This window comes from Eleginops maclovinus, chromosome 9 (assembly GCF_036324505.1).
Source record: "Eleginops maclovinus isolate JMC-PN-2008 ecotype Puerto Natales chromosome 9, JC_Emac_rtc_rv5, whole genome shotgun sequence".
NCBI lineage: Eukaryota > Metazoa > Chordata > Actinopteri > Perciformes > Eleginopidae > Eleginops > Eleginops maclovinus.
This window is the reverse complement of record NC_086357.1, coordinates 23,624,242-23,643,084: the sequence shown is the minus strand read 5'-3', so window position 1 is coordinate 23,643,084 and position 18,843 is coordinate 23,624,242. Positions and strand designations below refer to the sequence as shown.

Sequence of the window (18,843 nt, the reverse complement as noted above, 5' to 3'; positions counted from 1 at the left end):
GGATAAATGTGTTGAGTAGTTTGCTGAATGAACAGGCAGTTACTCGGTCATTGTTGCATGTTTAATTCCAGGCCAACATTACATTTCATGAGCAGTCAATTAAAATACATCCAGTATGAAAACATTCTTTAGGCATTCATTCAGTGCATCAAATCGCTACAGAGCTACTACTTATTGTTCTTCAAGTCATTCTCTTTTTCTCTTTGCTTTAAGGTCGTGGGGCTGAATCCAGCGTCCACTTTAAAGGTATTTGAATTGTGAATGATATCAAGCTATGAGGTTGCTACTACTGCACCGTGTACAGTGATCTGATGGTCCATCATGCGTACCCTGATTGTCTGGGGTGGGATCAGAAAACCACTAAGAGTCAGACCACGCCTCTCTACTCGTGAGTGGATGAGATGGATGCAGACCGTGGATGTGGTCTGGTTCGCCCTTTGGATGCTTTTTATTGCCCTGAACCTCGAAGGCGGCACAGATGAGAAAGTGCCGGAGCTGTGGTCAGGGTTTTTAAAAAGATGAAACAGTGGTGGGTGTGTGAGCTCTAAGTGATGTTCTCCAGGATGTAAAATATAAGCTCCATCACGAAGGGCTCGTCGCCTCTCTTGCGCCCCCTGCTGTGTATGACGGGGATCAGCACGCTATCCAGGGCGTTCAGGTACCGAGGGGGGAGCGGCTGCCCATTGCTCCCCGCCACAAATCCCACCTGAAGTTACAAAACAGACCTCTAATCAGTCTAAATATACACACACCCTGGAGCTCGGATTATAAACTTTACAGTTCTGCAATGTGTGAGTCATATTCTCCATGTCTTCACCACCAAAGAAAGACCAGTAAGAGTTTTTATAAGTGAATGAATATTGAATATATCTTACATATGATGTGAATGTCTTACAGTTAATAAAATAATTGATAAATAACATGTAATTTAATGTGAATTTTAAGGTTGCTCTGGCTTTATTTTATGCATTTTAAGGCAGATGATTTTACCCAAAACATAATTTCCATACGTACGTTTAGGACAAATGCGAACAATGCCTGAACATAGTCTCCACATAATTTAAGGCACTAATGTATAAACCAAAAATGTATATTTCTGGCTATCTAAGTTTAGGAATATTAATTTTAATTAGTAACAATTCAACTATATCTCTGTTTTGCTTTGTCTTTGCCTGCCTTACTTATATGTTTTACACTGACATCAATAATATAAATTAATCAACAAAATGATACATTTAAATGTGTTATTTTGAGGTAGCTTAACCTCGTCAAATGAAAGCCAGAGTGCAGATACTGCGGCTTGATTTTAGGCTCTCTTCTGGAGTTCTGCAGATGTTTCACTTGTTTTCACATAAATTTTACATTTCTATACCATTATAATTTTTCAATGGCAGACCACATGTCAAAAAGTCAAATTTCTATCTGAACTTCATTCTTAACAAATATGTCTCTGCATGTTTGGCTTTGTATGGAAGTATTCACGAAGCAACCTTTTTATCTTAGTAACAATAAGCTGCTGTGACCCTTAACATCTTTCTGACCTCTTGAGACTCGAAGGCGACCCTCAGCCCCAGCTTGGCCATCCCGTCCTCTTTCAACAGTTTGAGGTGTGGGCACAGAGCCAGGCAGAACGCCCGGGCGATCCGCTCCGTTAGCCGGTCGTGTTCAGCAGACTCACCCGCTCCTCTTTTGGGAAGATCCCCCCGCTGCAGGTAGAACACCTGCACACATCAGACAGACATGTAAAGAGAGCAGCAGGCGGTTTCGGGTTGATCTATGTTCATACTTTAAGCAGAGGATTAAATGTACTTCGGTCCAGCGAATGATCTTCCCGTTTTCTTTATATTCCGACTTCTGGAACATCTTAACACTGCTGATGGACTCCATGGATTTCCCATCGATGGGACTGATAACACTGGAGGAGACAAACACACATCACCAGGTATTGACAACATTGACCAGACATTCAAATGCAGTGGTATATTGCTTGGTTGTTTTAAAGCCTGACTATCTTTATATATACTCTGAGGTGAAAGGAAGAACTTTTACTAAAGTTGTGAAACCAGAAAGTCATGCATTCAAAAAGCTTCTCAATTAATAGCATAAAAATATACTTAATTAATTCTAAAACGTGCTAACTTAATATAAAGTCCAAGTGTTGCAGCTGGTGAAGGAGGAGTTTATTTTGTATTAGACTGTCAGGAAGCCAAGGAATGATTTAGTCTATCTTAACCCATAATAATGGATTTGTTTATTATATTATATTTGTTGAATCAGGTTTTTAAAAGTAATTAAAGTAACCTAAGTTAGTAAAAGTGTAGTAAAAAGTTAAATGTTGACCTCAAATTGTATTTAAGTGCAGTACTTGAGTAAATGTACTTAGTTACATTCACCACTGGTAATAAGTGTTCTTCTATTTATGTATAAAAGCTTCATTCTGCCCCATGAACATCAGACACATGGACAAACACTCACCCCTTATTCACAGTGCACTTCTCCTCAACCCACTGCACGAGCACCAGCTCCTGGCTCTCTGATTGGTCGAGACGTCCGCAGGTGACGGTGTAGTCCTTCAACTCCCGCATCGCCCTGCGCAGCTCCGCCATGGTTTCCACGGTGATCTGCACCATCAGCCCATCTGGGGAGAGTGGACAGCGAAACAGGAGAAACAGACGCACACACACATTCATACACTCACATGCAGCAACACGAACACACGCCTAGACACACAGTCTGTTAAAATGTACACAGACACACACATGACAACATCAACACATTCTGAATAAAGCAGCTGTGATGAAGGATAGCTCACATGCACTACTGTTGATCAAAACAGAGTAAATAATGAATTTCCTGAACCTGACTCCCCTCTGAGCGGACAGCTTACCTTCTACGATGCTGGATTTGGCGAGGTATCCTGCCGACGCTTTCAGAGCACTACTGAATATAAAAAAGCAGGAGCCAGTAACTGCAATAAAAACGAAAGAGAACATGTTTAGAGAAAACTATAAAGCTACAGTCTCGGTACATTTGTTTTTACATTATTCACATTAAAACCTGTGTAGTGCCATCTTGTGTTACTTAAGGGAACTTCATTTAGTTTGGTGGACCAAAATCCCACAAATAACTCTGTATGTTTTGCACATTAGTGTCTAAAGCTACCTCTTTCAATATCTGCACAGCTCTCCAATTTACATCCCAATACTACACATATTTTATTTATTTTTTAGAGTATTAAGTCATATTATACTGTACTCAGTTTTTTGTATATTTGTATTTCATGTCAATATTTAAATATCTACAAATCAGAAATGCGCCATGTCGCAAGATATCATATCGCAATACATATCGTAGAATCACAATACTATCGCATCGTGGCTTAAGTATCGCGATAGTATCGTATCATGGGGACCCTGGTGATTCCCACCCCTTATATATTGTATCATGAAGTCCAGCCCTTGATATCTTGCTGTCTCTCACAGTATGCTGTCCTACCTTTGCGAGGCTGGTTGTGGATGCTGATGGCCTGGGTCTGGTACTGGCCGTCCTCTGCTTGCACACAGATGAGGTGAGAGTCTGCGGTCTCATTGAAGCACGCCCCGATGGCCAGCACATGCTCATTGGACTTATTCAAAGCCTTCATCAGCTAAGGAGAGAGAAAGATGATCATTGATTAAAAGAAAAGTACATAAAGATCTTTAATAACTGTGTGATGCATTAAAGGTTTACTCTCACCTCATTATAGCCAGTGGTTGGTATCTTTATGTTGGTCTTCTGAGCCTCTAGATCCACAGTGAGCCCCGGCACCATCGGTAGGCTGTAACGGTAATTCCTAAAATCCTGAAACAAGACAAGAGAAACGTTAAAGTTAAACTGACGGTGAAGGTGGGATAGGTTTGACAAACTGTCATACTCACCACTAACAGTTTCATTATAGTGTGGCCAATTTCTCCAAACAAGGGCTTCCTAAAGCGCACGCTGTACAGTGGACACGGGTAAACTGCAACAAGAAATATAATGTTTAACTGAAGAAAAATTCTGTAGCATTTCAGATGCAACATGTCCTACCAGGCCTGACTTACATCTGTATTCGGCCCCCAATCGCAGCATGAGGCGCAGAGGAAAAGCTTTGGCCCAGGTCAGCTCTGCTCGGTGAACCAGCAGGCCGAAGAGATAGGGCTGGTTTGGCAGAGGTAGACCCTGCAGGGACTGGAGAGTAGCTCGGACGTACAGGAAGCCCGCGTGCTCCGTGCTGCCCAGGAAACTGCTGCCCAACAAAGACAGCGACAGGTGTTTCACAACCTTTCCTGCAGAACAACAGTGGGAAGGAAACATGTGTAATTATAGCAGGAAAAACCCCTAATGACCATTTCAGATTCGAAAAATGGGCAAAGATCTATATAAAACATCCATACTACTAATGCACTGAGGTAGAGACTTCATTTAAAATTTAGCCAAGTCAAAAAAACACACAAATAGGCCCCAAGAAACACAAATATAAAGCCTAATAATAAATAAAGCACTTGTAAATAATAAATCAAGAACAACTAGAGGTGGAATAGAAAGACATTCATATTTTAAATTGCCCTGAGGATGAATGCAAAGTTTATAGTTGAAGATTGTTCTGCTTGATGTTCGATGTTATAAGAAAAACTGGATTTTCCAAGCTCAGTGAAAAAAGAAATCTGGAACCTGCCACATTATCCAATCATTGAAGCGTGTTCAATAACAGCCCCCACACTGAAAGAACAAACCAAGCTTTGAGGGGGTTAGAAAACCAGTAAGGCCTTTTAAATAAATAAAGCCCAGTGTGTATCACAGCTTATAGAGACAGAGAGAGAGAGGGCCACCCACCCTCCCTCAGCATACAGCTGAAAATAACGAGTTATCTCCAGTAATACTAAGACTGTATAACTGTGTGTGTGCCTGACCTGTGAGGGTGTCCCGGTACAGCTGGATGAAGTGGCTGAAAATGTCTTTGGGGAAGCTCTTCTCTTCAGGCAGGCACTGCAGCAGCACCACCACCTCCACCTGGCCCACAGCGTGCATCCCCTTAGTCGTCACACACCAGCACTTCCTGTTCACATCTGTCACACAACCAAGGCATAATCTCAGAGGTAAACAAGGACAGTGTTTTACTTCACAATACATTCAGTCGCACTGTTTTGTAGGATAGCAGCAGTGTGTAAAATGTGTTGCAATCGAGTCATTCTCTGAGCACTTCAACAATAGAAAGAACAATCTAACGTACAGTTGACCAGTTTGACCATAGCTAGCAGGTTGGCGTTGAGGACAAACACCAGGGGCTTTGGTCTGCCGCTCTCCAGCTCCTGAATGAGCAGCGTCTCAGAGGGCTGCTCCTCCACAGTGTAATCTGAAGAAAGACAAAGTAACACCGCCATTAAACAAAAGACTCTTCTACAACTGCTCAATTTGATGACCTTGAAATATGCTCAACTTTAGTTTTCTTGGTATCAGCATTTCTGTAAAGTGTGCATGGTGCAAAGCTGAAAGGAGAGGCACAAACAGAAGGGGAGTCCCATGCACATCAGGAAGCAAAAGGCAAGGTGAAAATGTGAGTGACAATGTGTTGACAAAAAGGAAGAGTCTCAAATAGCTACAGAATAATGCTTTTTAAAAAACCCATGTCTGTTCTGAATAGAAGAAGTGATTACTGTATTTATGTTTCTAAAATTCCCACGACTACTCCCTATAGGGCTGCCACAGTAAACATAATGTGAACCCTGTTTAGCCTGGTTAAACAGGGGCGTTTAAAAACAATAGCATTAATAAAAGCTACCAGTCCTTGCATCGTTATTACAGCCAGGCTTAGACAATGGTTTGTTGCTAGCTGGCACAAGGAAGTATTTCTCCTGACATTGTATGCAAATAAAAGAGCTTACCTAATGACTTCCAGACTCATGTTTGAAAATAAACTCATTGCTGGGAAAGGATTAATAACCATTGTCTAAGCCTGGCCCTGTTAAGAGGCATGGACTGTTAGCTTTTATTAATGCTATATGCTGTTTAACCAGGCTGAACAGGGTCTACATAATGTTTGCTGTGGAAGCCCAGTAGGGAGTAGTCATAGGAATAATCTAAATCTAAATCACTACTTTATTCACAGCAGACATGCCTTTCATTCAGGTTGTTCTGCTTTTGCTGTCACTTCATTTTGATGCTTTACTCTGCTCTTCCTTTTGGCAACACATTGTCAGCTCCTCAACATCAGAGACTAACTTTTCACCTTGCCTTCTTCTTCCCGATTTGCATGGGACTCCCTTATGTTTGGGCCTTTCCTTTCATCTTTGCACCATGCACACTTTCAGGAAATGCTGATACCAAGGAAAAGGCCTAAAAGATATTCCACGGTCATGAAATTACAAGCATCTGCGTTTCATAAGCAAATAAATCTTCACAGTCATTTTGCTAAATCGTTCACTCTGCCGCTCAAATTGGATGGAAGCTGTCTCACCTCCTTTGACCCCGGTGGAGGTGAGGATGGGGGGCAGGCCGTCCAGAGGGATGAGGTTTGAAGAGCTACTCACTAAAGCTGTGGTGCCCCAGCCATAAGGACCACAGGCCTCCTAGAGGAAGAAGGAGAAAAAGCAGTAAGACCTTTATTCTTCTCAAAACAATGTGTTATGTTTTGGGTGGTCCTACATTGATATTAGTCCCATTTGGTCTCAAGGCTCTCCTGATCTGTGGTGAACCAACAGGACTTCTCGAAGGCCCGCCCAGCGCTCGTCTCATCAGTGGAGAAAACCCTCGTACCGGTGTGGTCGGGGCAGACTCCGACTGCTTAATAGGGAGAATTTCATCTGCAAACCACACCCTCCTTTTCCCCCTTGGAGGTGTCCCTGAGGAGAGAAGAATTACTTTTGCAAATTGTCAATAAAACTGAGCTTTAATTGACAATAAAAATTAAGCTGTGCTCACTTTTGAGGAGGGTTGAGTGACAGGAAACACAAACTCGTCCCTCCTTTCCATCCAGATGTGTGAGTCTGAACTTCACATTGGAGCAAACTGCACAAAAAACCTGACGATACACACATGACACACAACATACATTTCACACATCAAGTACATGTCACGAGTTAAGTCTAATTTGAATCCTACACTTTCCTCACCTTCCCACAGGCTCTGCAGTGATGCCTCCTCTTGGTAAACGTAAACTTGATGCCACACTTCATGCAGACCTGCGCCTGAGCATCGGGGACCCACACTGGAGCAATCTCCCCGAGCACGGTGCCTCGATCCTTGGACAAAATGCCAATAGGGCTCAGCTGGGAATCATTGTCGGGATCCAGAGGAGAAGCTGCACATTCCCCCATTGCTCCCTCCCCACTGCTGCTCGTCTCATCTCCTCCATCAGATTTGACCTTGGTCTCCGGTCTCTCCTCCACCTCCTTCTCCTCAACCACAGAGTCCTCCTTAGATGGGAGAGCCGTCATCTTCTCTTCCTCATCGGCAACCTCTTCCTCTTCCTCCTGGTCCTCCTCTGGCCATGCAGCCTCGGCAGGGCTCAGCACCAGGGGGCTGGGAGTCTCCCCGAAGCAGCTCTCACCCCATGTGGAGATGGAGGTCACAGTGCAGCTGCCCTCCTCCAGCTGGGAGGGAGAAGCGGTGTCGGCAGGAGGTTCGGATGGTTTCTGCACACATGGACTGAAGCTGCTCCTCACCGATGCTTCTGAAGAGGTCTTAGAGGGAGATTCTGCTCTAATTTGGCCACAACCCAGCCCCGGTTTGGACACATCTCCATCTTTGAGCACCAGCAGGCAGGGTCTGTTCAGCCAGTGGTGCTTGGTGTCCTGGAGAGACGGATTGTCTCCTTCATCTGTTTCAAGGGGGAGCATGATGATGATATCAAGACCACTAAATGTCTCTTTTGCCTTTTTCTGTCAAGCACACACACTTACACACACCATGAGTGCATGCTTATTAATAATGTGCATTAGACGGGAAATGTTCACATGTGCTAAGTGGCCATTTAACAGCATGTGTTAATATATTTTTTCACCCCGAAAACACCTTTCAGCTTTCAATCATCAGTAAAGGCAGCATGAGCACTCCTTCGCCCTTGATGTGTATTTGAGCTCACAACAGAGGAAAACGTGTGGTTAACAAAAGAGGTTTGTTACGGACTAAATATTGATGTAAAAACAATACATTTGTTTGTTGTTTATATGTCATCACTGCTATAGTTCTCCAGAAGGCCAAAAGTTCAACAGAGGCTTTGTTCCCACATATCACACAGGATTTACATACAGGGTTTTTACTGGCTTGCAGGTGTTCATGCTTGAACCATAAGCCCATTTGTTAAGTGGCTGTCATGGATAAACCAAAGACAAATGCACATAATACAATTAAATGGTTTGCACATTTCAGCCTGGATGGTTTCCAAATCATCACTTGCACATCATGCTTTATCTAGTAAGGAACTACTGTAAATATAGTCAAATGTGCGATTTAATTCTGAATGACTGCGTTCCTCCATTTAAAGGCAAATACCTTCTCTGATTGAAGCCAATTACTGTTCTTACACTCTTCTGTCTTACGTCATAACCATTACTGTTAATTACTAGCACACAAGAGGGGAGTTAATGTGTCCATAGCTGGTGTTTCATTGAGCACCAAGTGATTCATGACTCAGGACCCTGTAAGAGGAGAAAAACTCGATAACTGGCTGTTCTGGTTTATAGTGAATGGAAATGATCTTATTCTCTAGATTAAATTGCTTTGCAGTCCCCGCACATAGACATTAAGGCGGTTCGTGTGGTTCCTGCTGAGGGCAATAGAGTGGATATTTCCCGGTAACACGGTGCACGGATCCGGATGAGCGGAGCGATGATCGCATCCCGGGACAGTGACGCATGCAGCACACGTGTACAATGTTTAATCCGCTCGCAGGCACCGAGGCCGGCAGCAATGCGACACTCACCCCGTTACATCAGAGCAGGACACCTCAGTGGGAGCCGCTGTTTACTGTCTGCAGACAGCGCGTTAAGGTGCGCAACACTGGATATGTGCGCAACACACAGACACACACACAGATGATGCGGACTATGCGCGCTGCCAAATGCTGTATCAGCGATTTTCTGTGACAAACACAGACGCGCATGCAGTATCATCACATTGTAAAGCACAGGCTATGAGTGGGGGAGTAAATCATCCACTCCCCGCTGCAGTGGAATGCATTTCTTACCCTCAGTTATTCCTCCCAAAAGGCTTTCATTCTCGTCATCCCGCGCAGAGAAGAACTTGAGCATTTTATCCGGTTACATGAGAGAGCCGAGCAGCACGGATTCAATCAGCAGTGCCTTGCTCACAAGCGGAGGATGGGGTGATATTGCCTCTCTTCCCCCTTCTCTGTGATCTCCCTCCTCCCCTGTGTCTCTCTGCAGCTCTTTGAAGAAACTCAAGAGGTGTGCAGAAACGTCCCTCCCCAGTTTGCTGTCTGCACAGCCTGCAGGACAGAATACAGGCCAAGACAACTGAGATATAATGTCAGATGATGGGATGTGAAAAGCCAGGCTGCATGCATAATGGTTATATGATTACATTAGTAGATCCATGCAAACCTGAAAAATGATCAATGACCACAGCACCATATAAAAAATGTTAATCACTTTTATTTTGTTTCATAAACAAAAAAGTCTTAAGACTCACTTTACTGACCACTGTAATCCTGAACATGACTGACAGTGTGGTGAAGGGGTTTAACCAGAAGGGAGTATTTCATTTTTATTTTTTATAAGCGCGCAAGCCAGTCTGACTATGGACATCAGTGGGCCATCGTAAAATAGAAAAGTCTCTGGTTTTTGGGGAAACTGGGGGTAGTGTCTGATATGTCTGTATAGACTTAAAAACACAGGAGAAGGTTCTTCATTGCAGTCCAGCCCGAGTGCACATGAACTTCACGTGCGTCAGTTCGCTTCGTTCTTTGATGCTTCATCAAAGTTCTCCACCAGATCTGCAGAAAGACGACACATTGTGAATTATGACACGTTAGGAAACTGTTTTTTACTTTCCAAAATGAGTTTTTCCAAGGATTACAGCAGAAAACCTACACACTGAACACAGTGGGTATTTTTTATTGACTACATAATAGACTTATGAGACCTGCTGTTAATTTACTTTCAAACGTCTGCTGGTTCATACCTGGAACATCATCGTCCTCTTCCTCGATGTCCTCTGCTTTTGGAGCCTTGCTGTCGAGAGCTGAGATGAAATAAAACATATAATAGATTTAGCTTTTGAAAAATCTCATGCAGATTTTCAATATTTTTTGAAAAAGTCTGGTTACATTTTATACATTTGTTATTTTCAGCAATAAAAAGAGACAACATTTATTAACCTTACTAATTCACTCTGTGCGACAAAGCCTGATATATCTTCTTCCTCTGAGCCACAAACCTTTATAGTTTTATTAACTATACAAACTCATCAATACGCCACAACGTTACAGCGGGTGACATGAAGCTGCATCATCACCAACATGTGACCTTTAGTTTATTTTGATCATTAAATTAAAACATGTATCCACCACAAATTCACTTTCTACACCAGTTTCTGTAAAGATTGAAACACTGCTGCTTGAGGTCATGCAACCCTTAATTCTCCACTCCCAATTTCTGCTGTAAAATACAGTAAGTCAGCTCCAAAGAAGGACATGTTTACTTGTTTATCAACTAACAATATTTTATTTATGTTTCAATTATGCCTGACTTTAGAGATCATATTCTTTCATATCTTTTGTCAATGTACAAATGGATTGAATTCGATTGGTACAAGCCACCTGCTTTAAAGTGGCCATGAATTCAGACAACCACCTTGATTGGACACAGATGGCAGGTGAGCTTGTAATAAGGTTTTATTGGAAGATAACAAACTGGTTGCTCTGCAGAGAAAGGCCAATAATTTGTCTTTTTTTCCCTGTCAATTGTCTGCAGAAGAGCCTGAGCGACAAACCTAATAAAATTGTTTGCGTTTCACGTGTTCAGTAGTACATTTTTCTTACTAATACTTCTTAAAATCCTCAAGTGCAACCAGAATGTTATTATGCTAGTTTAAAATAGAGTTTTCACAATGATATTGAAAGTTTCCCCCGAAAGGATGTGACTCATCTTAGTCAAACCTCCCTAAATCATCTTCCTCTTTCACAGCGATGGTAGAGGGTCAGAGGTCAGTGAAGGTCGAGGCAGACCCACCTTGCCGAGGGAACTGTTCTGCCAGTTTGCGCAGACTGCTGAGGCTGTCGGCTCCCAGCTGACTGAGGATGCCGGGGAGCATCTCTGTCAGCTGTTTGGTTTCAGCGTGACCCGTTATGGCGAAGGTGTTGGCGGAAAGGGAGGCCTGAACTTTGGGGTTGTTGAAGTGGATCACTGTCCCGTCATCCTTGATCATATTCACCTGAGAAGAGACCATGCAGTTTTCACATTTACCGCTAAAAGTGTTTGTTCCATACTGATCTGTGAAGTTCATCTATGCCAAGTAAATGTTTAGGAAATACTCGACAAAGAAAGTGTGGAAAAACCTGAAATCAGTGTCGTTTACAGCCACAGAGAAAAGAAAGCCTCCATTAATTGAATAGGTAAGATAACATCCAGGGTTTGCTTATGCTGAAGATCCACACCAATTTACCTCCTCAATTCCAGCAATATTGTTGACAGCCAACTTCTTCAATGAACTCTGAAGCTTTTTGTCATCAGCTGTTGCCGTTCTGTGAACCACCTTCTTCTTCCTGCGCGCAGATCCCTAAAATCAAAGTAGATGCAAGACTCCTTAATGACAGCCACCAGAAGAGAGCTATGACTTACAATGGTGACCGCGTTAGGTGGAAAAAAGGAAAGGCTACAAGGCAACATCACCTTGGTTGTTTACATAAATATTTCCCCCAAAGCTCTCAATTCAATTTAAATATGATGAATTCACAATGTTAGTCTATAGCCAGACCTATTTTTAAACTGATATGGATATAGTTATCTGAGTTTAAAGAAATGTAATATTGGTCCATCTGCTGATTCATTGATCTCCAGTGGACAAACTATGTACCATTAATGTACAGATTGTTTAAAGATGTTACAGAATAGTGTAAATATGCCCTTATCAATTTCCCAAAATAATATCTATAAAACTACAGCTTTTGTTCGACTATCAGATAAATCCAAATGAGATGAATCTATAGGTGCTCAGTCATGCTTTAGGTAAAACAGATTAAAAAAAATAAAAGTCAAAATAAAATCAAGTTCACACAACGTTTAAGACTAGGATATTAAAGTCACAGGTTCAGTGTTTGAATCTAAGGACTGTTTTAGTTCTACATCATTTATTTGCAGTATTCATCCTAATATTATCATTGTTATTTTAAAGATTCACATGTCTCCAAACTTCACGCTTCCAGTTTTCCTGCAGCTGAACAGCATCATTCATTAGTATAAGAGGCAAACAGACGTGATGTACAGCATCATATCACAGATATTCACGTTCAACCCGACACACGTCAACAAAATGTGTCTCTCAAAGTCATTCATTTGATTTTAATGAGGCTCTTAGTTGAATTTATGGGCTGGAAAATAGGTTTTTGATAGACTTATAGTGTTGTATTAATTTCAAGTTTCCTCTGCTGTGCATGCACCCATTCTGATTTAGTTTTGAACATGTAACCCGTCACCTCCAGAACAGAGCCAATCTAACAGTGAATTTTATAAATACAACAAACACACTGTTCTCTAAAAAACACAGAACAACATTATTTCATGGAAAGATGCAGTGTGAGTTTTGGTGAGTGTAGTTTATTTGACATAATGAAAAGCAGAGCAATTACCTACAATCACACACCTTTTCATAATCCCAATCATAACAATAAAACACTTCCTGAATTGTAAACTCACCTTTCCTCCTATCCGCACTTGGGCTTGAAGTTTTGCTAGTTTTTCTTGATTCATGTTTTGACCTGCAGAAAATGAAAATTGAAGGCAACGTGTTGAAGACAAATGAATGTGAAGTGAAACCAGCTAAACAACTAGCATGCTGCTGTGTTCACTGACGAGTGTGAGATACAACAACAACATGAGCCAACCAGAAAAAAACCCTGAACAATACAGAACAACATACAGTAACACAAACACATGTTTACTGTCAATAGGTAAACCAATAATAATAAAGCCTTAAAGAGACATTTGAATGAAAGCTCGCTGCAATATTAACAACACACACTAGCTAAACATGCAGCTGCAGAGATGACAACACAGGGCCACACACTGAACACACACACACACACACACTGGACACACAGCTTGTCACGGTTCGGTTCGGCCCGACAGCTCTGCTCCGAACACACCCACACACTTCACATGGACCCCCACTTGACACACACGTCAACAATTATGGTGCCAAACCTGGTCAAATGTCCACACAGGCATGCGGTTCTGAAAGATGGAGGTTACGAGGAAGAGATTACGTCACGAATCATACGGATTTTTTCTTCTTCTACATGTGTAAACAGCTGGAGGGATTCGATGCAGTGCTGCCACCTACTGGACATAGTTATGTATTACACCAACAAACGCCACAGCCATAATGAGGCGATGATGAGAGGAGAAGCTTCCCTCTAGACTTGAAATGTGTCTGTTGAACATGAAAAAAATGCCTTTTCACAAATAATGAGAACAAATGTTAAATTGAGTGAAAATACATATTATTTTAAATGAAAGCTATTGTAAATGGTTACATTAAATGAGTGTTTATTTTATGCAAGTGTAGTCAATTAAACTTTTCAGTCACTAATTGATGAAATATCAAGCGTAATTTACAGATGCACAATCCTAAAATGTATTTGTTTTCTGCTTTATTTTAATATTCACAGCATCCATTGTGTCACCATTTTACTGTATTTTACATAATACAATTGACATTTAACAATTATGATTGATAATAAATGAACAATGAACTGCACTCCGACATTTCACAGACCTTATCATGATAAAATGTTTTTGTTGGTAAATAATTATAACATTATACTATAAAAAACACCTGTAAAAAACACTTAAAATAGGTTCAATTTGCTCTGTAATATTAATGATTTCTTTTTCATGTTCCACCTTTATTAAATGGTTCGCACAAGAAAAACATTTCATGAAAGATGACATGCTACAAAAGTACTTTTGCAGAGAGATACATTAAAAGTAATGTACACATTAAATACAAGCTGACCACTGATGATCCTGCTCAGATACATAGATAAATAAATGCCACAAACATGTAATCAGGGTGTGCTATTTACACTTAAATCACTTAGATCAAATACAAAATGCTGCTGAGAAGAAGTAACCCTTAATCGTCCCACACAGGGGAAATATACATCCTGCATTTGACCCATCCTAGTGATAGGAGCAGTGGGCATTTGTACAGCACCCAGTTTCAGTGTAAGGAACGGTACCTTGCTCAGAGACACCTCGGTAGCACTTGGTCTTTCAGGGATTTGAACTGGTGACCTTCTGGTTCCCTAGCTAAATCCCTACGGATACCACCACCGCTTTACAGCTCAGTTATCTTACTTTTTTTCACATTCTGCTGCAGTCATTTGTTTTCCACATTCACCATATGTTCACATTTGAATCGTAATCCATTATAAACTTACCATTTATATGTGTGGTCGAAAGAAAACAGTGCCATGTGCACAGTTGGCTACATTTCACCAGCATTATGATTCAAAAACAATATTGTTTTCCAAAGAAAAAGTGAAATAACAAACAAATCTTACGGTGACAGCAATTTTTGAGCACTGTGAACATTTGAGATAACCCTAACCCACGTTTCACAATAAAGCACACTACTGCCAGGTCATGGTGACTATACTAAAACTCAAAAGAGAACATGAAAACTTTATACTTGTTGTTTACGTCATAACTTTGACTGTTTGTATTCCAACATAGTTCTGCATGTCCTCACAGCTTCTCACTGTATTTTCCCCTCAGATCAAAGCACTGTGACCTGGGTTCAGGTGATGTATTTGATCGCAGTTTCTGGCACAGGTAACCTACTGAGGAAGCGTGAGTCAGAGGGGCCAGCTCCCGAGTTGCTGGTCTCCATCGAGCTGTGGAGCCGGCTTCGCTGCCAGCGATGAAGGTTATGAGAGTTTGAGCCCCAGCAGGAGTGGAACAACATGAAGATTTTCCTCAGAACGGCCTTCCTCAGCAGGATGTAGACCCAGGGGTCCAGGATCTGGTTCCAAGTGGCCATACGAACCACTATCAGGAGACTGAAAGATGCAGGCTCGTCATTGGACTTAATGCTCATCATGATGACATGGATCTGGGAAATGATGGAAAGTGACAAATAAGACATAGATAGACAACTGTACAATGTATCATTTAATTTAAGTCATGTCCTTCTCCATCTCTTATATAAAGAAGACATATTAAGCTCATTTTCACGTTCATATTAGTATTTTGTGCCTCTACTGTGACATGTTCAAAACGCTCTTTATTTTTCTCATACTGCCTGTGCTGCTGCACCTCTTTTCACCCTCTGTCTGAAACCAGAGCCCAGGCTGCTATGATTGGTTAGCTGGCCGGCTCTGTTGTCTGTTGTCTGTTAGCTGGCCGGCTCTGTGTCTGTGTCTGTTAGCTGGCCGGCTCTTTGTCAACCTCTCAGAGATGTCCTGCCCCTTAGCCTATCACGAACAATGTGTTGGAGTGCTAGCCGACAGAAGTGCTCATGTTACATATTGATGTCATTATGCCACAGAAGTAAACAAAGGACTCGAATAGAAGCGATTCAGGTAAATCTAATCATTTAGATTTAGTGATATATGAAAGCAGTAATTACGTGTTTCAACTCGTCCTTTGGAAACTGATGGTTTTTACTCATTTGAGTCTTTTATCTTCTACAAATATATCATGATGTACAACAAGATTTTGAACTCAATAAATGTAAGTTAAAGTAAATGTAAGTAAATTTGCTATGATCCAAATGTACAGGACGTATAGCATGTTTTACAATACCCTAATAGAAAAAATGTACGGACATTTCGTTGTTCATATTTCCATCTATGGAGAAAAACATGCAAAAAATATGTTAAGTATTTTAGCAGGCGAGGAGTATGGCATGTAATGAGTGACGGATGTAAATCACAGTGTACTTTTGGAGCAGTGCTGGGAAAGCATGAAGAATGTAGGGAGTGTTATGAAGAGCATGTTTGTAAAGAAGGAGATGGAGATAGAAACACACAACTTTTTCAACCAGGAGCAAAAAGTTCTTTTTATGTGGGGGGAATAAAGCAGATATCCAGACACACTGCAGCAGTATCCAAGCATTTGAGCCTTGGTGTGATAAAGTAATGGAGGAGAGCTTCAGTGGCAAAGAATGAGGGGGATGGACAGATAAGAGGAAGCAGAAAAACTACCATATCTCTTCGTCACACATCGGATAATAAAACCTGCCATGCCAGTATCTCACTTCAAAACCCATTTTACTGTAGCTGTCACTTTACACCTACCAATGCTCAGAATCCTTGACAGACACACTGGCAAGTAGGAGATGTGGTTTGAACATTAGAAAAATAATGGCATGTGGGGAAATAAGTGTAATGATAGCTGTGCAAAAGGTTACTAATTGTGACAAATTCATATATTAGTGGAGTTCCAAACAAACTGCAAGGTTTAAGTTGAGTATTTTTTGTTGAGAAGTATATTTGACAGGAACAAAGCAGATGAATAAACCTTGAGGAGTTTCTATCTAGGCAAGATTCTATTATCATCTGTAGTCCCAGGACAGATGTTGGCCATTTCCTGTAGTGTGTAACATGGGTTTTTGTGCATGTAAATGGTCTGCAAACGGTAAAATCCCAAAGTGTCCTCCAGAGAGATTCCTTTATTTACATAGTGACATCACAATGTAACACTTCTATTGGCTAGTGCTCCAACACATTCTACATGATATGCTAAGCGACAGGACATCTCTAAGCGGTCGTCCAATCCCACCAGAGCCGGCCAGCTAACCAATCAGAGCAGACTGGGCTCTGGTTTCAGACAGATGGTGAAAAGAGGTGCTGCAGCACAGGCAGTACGAGAAAAATAAAGAGCTTTTTGAACATTAAAGCATGGAGACATGTCCCGGTAGAGGCATAACATACAAATATGAACCTGAAATGTTTTCTTTAAAAGTCTACTGAGGAGAATTCTTACCAGTAACGGACCCCAGCACACGCAGGACACCAACATGATAGCCAGCAGCTGGCAGATCATCTCGATGTGGTAGGACGTGCCTCTGCAGTGGTTCTTGCGGCGCAGTCTGGCCTGCAGCAGAGTGCAGCTGGTCAGTGCATTACACACAATGGAGAGCAGCAGGGCCATCAGCCCCAGCATGGAGAACAGCAGAGGCAGTAGCACATCCAGCCAGTCTTTGGGTTCCTCCATTTGGAAGAAGCACCAGCTCCTGGATCTCTGAACCCTGTATGGCCTCAACAGCAGCACTGGCAGCAACGCCACCAGAGCAGCCAGCAGCCAGGTGAGTCCCAGCAGCCGTTTCATATGACGGGAGGCTAATGCTGTGGAGTGGAAGATAGGCCTGGTGACTCCGAGGCAGCGCTCCACTGCCATGGCGCTCCCCAGGAACAAGGGGCTCAGTCCGAAGAACACCATGCACGCCCCGAAGACACTGCACACGATGTGGTGGGGGTCAAACGTCTCCCATTTCTTGTGGAAGCTGTACACAATGAGCACCAGGGAGCCGTTGATGAGGTGACCCAGCAGGTCGGTGACCACCAGGCTGCTGGCGAACAGCAGGAAGGATGCCTTGGACTTGATCCGGATGCGGCTGTAAGAGGTGATTAAGATGAAGAGGGCGAGGCTGTTGGAGAGGACGCCCACTGTCATGGAGATGGCAGAGGCGGTGATAGAAAGCTCCTTCTGGCTGCAGGTGCTGTTGCTTGGTCTGACATCTGACCTGCAACCTGCCTCTGAGCTCCCATTGGCTGACATGGTGGAAGTTAAATCTGGAGAGGGGGATAACTGGTAGTTTGGATGCATCTTTTCATTTGTAGGATTGGATTTAAACTTCAGATGCTTTAAAAATGCATGCAAATGTGTTACTGGTGAGATATCACTCCAAAATCAACGCATACTTTCTCTGATTCAGAGCACTAGCCAGCTTCATTATAATAGGGTGGTGTTTTTTTTACATTTTAGTACACAGCTCACATGCAGTTTTGGGTCTGACCTTGGGTGCAGTGAACGCTACTTTTATCAATACTAGTGATCAGAATAAACATCATATTTTGGTAAATGTTCACATTCTCAATAGCCAATAACTTTTGTAAATGACAGCTTCTGGTGAACATCGACCTCACTTCCTTACCTTTCTTCTGTTTTGATCTTTTGTTCAAACGCCTCGTCCCCCTCTGTGTCTTTTATCAAAGTCAATAAAGCGACGTGTAATCAGCCCGGCAGTAAATGCCATTGAATCCCGAGCCGTCTCTCCTCAATAATCCTGTCGAGTTGGCGATCTGTGCAACTTGTTCCTTCTGCGCTTCGCTGGAGCCAGACCCGTGAAGGCAGACAGCTTCAGTGTGCGAGGTGTCACTTCATAACTCTCCCACCTTGGAGGCTGTACACATCTGTGGCACCCTACAGACAATGTTATTTTGTGTTTTTTTTCCCTAATGTGGACAGGCATGAAAATGACGTCTTTCCAAAATACGCACGCCGTTATTTCTTGCAATTACGCACAGTTTCCCTACTTTAAAGTACGTGTGGGGGCGAAATTCATCAAAAACACGCCTATTCCTCGAGGGCTACACATTTCATATAGTTTTCTGTTAAAATACTTATCTTTGAGGCT

The 18,843-nt window shown here is 42.2% G+C and overlaps 3 protein-coding genes across 3 annotated transcripts; all 3 read right to left on the bottom strand.

The window, feature by feature from the left end:
• Positions 1-47: 47 nt before the first annotated feature.
• Positions 48-9,388, bottom strand: zfyve9b (zinc finger, FYVE domain containing 9b). Its single transcript, XM_063890665.1, has 16 exons — positions 9,206-9,388; positions 7,131-7,837; positions 6,940-7,039; positions 6,664-6,860; positions 6,476-6,587; positions 5,252-5,374; positions 4,932-5,087; positions 4,083-4,307; positions 3,918-4,000; positions 3,736-3,840; positions 3,496-3,646; positions 2,888-2,968; positions 2,476-2,638; positions 1,810-1,915; positions 1,542-1,721; positions 48-706 (listed from the first exon to the last, which is right to left on the bottom strand). Exons 1-16 carry the CDS (start codon positions 9,267-9,269, stop codon positions 545-547), a joined length of 2,715 nt encoding a protein of 904 aa, XP_063746735.1. The 5' UTR covers positions 9,270-9,388; the 3' UTR covers positions 48-544.
• A 228-nt stretch (positions 9,389-9,616) lies between these two features.
• btf3l4 (basic transcription factor 3-like 4) lies at positions 9,617-13,527 on the bottom strand. Its single transcript, XM_063892259.1, has 6 exons — positions 13,401-13,527; positions 12,894-12,955; positions 11,644-11,757; positions 11,211-11,412; positions 10,162-10,221; positions 9,617-9,973 (listed from the first exon to the last, which is right to left on the bottom strand). Exons 2-6 carry the CDS (start codon positions 12,945-12,947, stop codon positions 9,927-9,929), a joined length of 477 nt encoding a protein of 158 aa, XP_063748329.1. The 5' UTR covers positions 12,948-12,955; positions 13,401-13,527; the 3' UTR covers positions 9,617-9,926.
• A 1,473-nt stretch (positions 13,528-15,000) lies between these two features.
• ptgfr (prostaglandin F receptor (FP)) lies at positions 15,001-17,984 on the bottom strand. Its single transcript, XM_063892069.1, has 2 exons — positions 17,190-17,984; positions 15,001-15,315 (listed from the first exon to the last, which is right to left on the bottom strand). Exons 1-2 carry the CDS (start codon positions 17,982-17,984, stop codon positions 15,001-15,003), a joined length of 1,110 nt encoding a protein of 369 aa, XP_063748139.1.
• Between the last annotated feature and the right edge of the window lie 859 nt (positions 17,985-18,843).

Excerpts from the sequence above, each read along its gene's own strand:
- zfyve9b (XM_063890665.1), bottom strand. The coding sequence starts at position 9,269 with ATGCTCAAGTTCTTCTCTGCGCGGGATGACGAGAATGAAAGCCTTTTG. Across the intron at positions 3,841-3,917 it reads CTATAATGAAACTGTTAGTG|GATTTTAGGAATTACCGTTA; the intron begins GTGAGTATGACA and ends GTCTTGTTTCAG. Across the intron at positions 1,916-2,475 it reads AAGTGCACTGTGAATAAGGG|TGTTATCAGTCCCATCGATG; the intron begins GTGAGTGTTTGT and ends TGTCTCCTCCAG.
- btf3l4 (XM_063892259.1), bottom strand. The coding sequence starts at position 12,947 with ATGAATCAAGAAAAACTAGCAAAACTTCAAGCCCAAGTGCGGATAGGA. Across the intron at positions 11,758-12,893 it reads AAGTGCGGATAGGAGGAAAG|GGATCTGCGCGCAGGAAGAA; the intron begins GTGAGTTTACAA and ends CTTTGATTTTAG. Across the intron at positions 9,974-10,161 it reads AGAGGACGATGATGTTCCAG|ATCTGGTGGAGAACTTTGAT; the intron begins GTATGAACCAGC and ends GTCTTTCTGCAG.
- ptgfr (XM_063892069.1), bottom strand. The coding sequence starts at position 17,984 with ATGTCAGCCAATGGGAGCTCAGAGGCAGGTTGCAGGTCAGATGTCAGA. Across the intron at positions 15,316-17,189 it reads TGTGCTGGGGTCCGTTACTG|ATCCATGTCATCATGATGAG; the intron begins GTAAGAATTCTC and ends ATCATTTCCCAG.